The following is a 1,737-nucleotide window of genomic DNA, read 5'->3' on the forward strand; positions in this document are numbered from 1 at the left end:
CCATCGGCACCAACCATCCACCACCACAACTGCTGCTGCTGCTGCTAAGACAAGGAAGGCACTTCTGCCTATGGGTACGTGTCCGTTTTCTGGCTACTCTGTGTGTGTGTGCGTTTGTGTGAGTTAAGACGATCTTTATGCTGTTGGTTGGTTGGTATTTTTTGATCGACACAGGTCGTCATATAAAATTAAGTGTGCTCACCAAAGCAGCATCAGTTCATCGTTAACTTTCACAGCGTCAACATCGCTCACCTAAAACAAGAAAAAAAAATAATACACGGAATAAAAATTTCTCCAATCAAAATACGCAAACGAAGAACTTTAAAATATTAGAAAGTTAGAAACAGAATCCATTCACACACCGCCACCACCATGTATACCGATACAAAAAATTTGGCAAACCTTTGCATCAATCAATCAAACTCTGCCCTGAAGATGTCAAATCACCAACAACAGCAACAATTGTTGCTGCAACAACAGCAAAGTGACAAATTCAAATTAAAGAAAATGTGGAAGCCCATATTACGCCTAATGGCCCTGAAATCTGCAAACTCTGCCGCCAAGAGCAATCGTTCCATACCAAATAATGTCAATCTGAACAATGCCCAAATCTGCCACAGCACACCCAAGGATTTATTGTTCGGTGCTGAGCAGAGACTGCAAGAAGTTGCGGAACCAAAATTGCCGGAAATTTTGCAAGAACCAGAGGAAGTTAAGGATATTACCACCCACACCATCTCAACCTCCCACAAATTCAGCAGCACCAAGGATAGCCAAGAATTCATTAGCCGCGTTAGTGTGGATAAAACTCCCTTGAATACCTGCAGCAGTAATTGTGTTTATGGTCGTAACTGCCAACATTCGCAATATCACCAAATGGAACAATTATCTACCTCATCCACCTCCTCCGCCTCCACCATCTCCAGCCCATTACAGCAACAACAACAGAACCTCCTGCTCGATGAAGATTTCAATTTCATCAATGCCGAAGATGGTTGCTTTGTGTGGTCCAATACCTCCAGCGACATTGACGAACAGCTGTTGCGCGATTGGTATTGGCAAAATGCCTGGCAATTTGCTGAAAATGCAACCATGTGTTAACTTCAACAGAGTTGCATTTCGGGTAAATGCAACCTTGTGTTGGAATCTTAATTCGTGCAGCGTTGCCAAAATTTAGTAGTTATTTTAAGTTAGTTATCTTAGAGAGGATCTCAAGCTGTTATATAGTGTTTTATTATAGACAAGTTATTTTTGCTATATTAGTAAAATTTTAACTTAAATTTTTTTAATAGATTTTTAATTGTTATAACCCCATTTTTTAAGCTGTAAAATATGCAATATTTTAATATTTTTGTGATAATGTTATTAATTTAAAGAAGAGTGAGAAACATTTGTAACAAAAAAAGAAGAAGACAAACACAAACCCAGTGCAAAACATATGAAGACATAAAAAAACAACAAATAAGAAGAAAGAAAAAATAAACAAAGGAAATAGATAATTATCTAATTTCTCTTAAAACATTAATTTTATTGGTATTTTTTTAATATTTGGGGTTGAGGGGGGTTTGCGAGGGGACATCTATAGATTGAAAGTTCCTAAATTTATATTGAAAGATAATAAAGATTGAAAATCTACTGAAGAACTGTAGATGAAGTGGGATTAGGAGATCTTTTGTTGAATTCCTTCACAATATAGAATACCCTTTAAAGAAGACCTGTAGATGAAGTTCTATAGCT

At 37.1% G+C, this 1,737-nt stretch overlaps 1 protein-coding gene across 1 annotated transcript; it reads left to right on the forward strand.

The window, feature by feature from the left end:
• Window positions 1–274: 274 nt before the first annotated feature.
• E(spl)m2-BFM (Enhancer of split m2, Bearded family member) lies at window positions 275–1,227 on the forward strand. The gene has a single exon (XM_073963284.1). It carries the CDS (start codon window positions 373–375, stop codon window positions 1,099–1,101), a length of 729 nt encoding a protein of 242 aa, XP_073819385.1. The 5' UTR covers window positions 275–372; the 3' UTR covers window positions 1,102–1,227.
• Window positions 1,228–1,737: the final 510 nt, after the last annotated feature.

This window comes from Musca autumnalis, unplaced genomic scaffold (assembly GCF_047663935.1).
Source record: "Musca autumnalis isolate F117 unplaced genomic scaffold, ASM4766393v1 scaffold_1, whole genome shotgun sequence".
NCBI lineage: Eukaryota > Metazoa > Arthropoda > Insecta > Diptera > Muscidae > Musca > Musca autumnalis.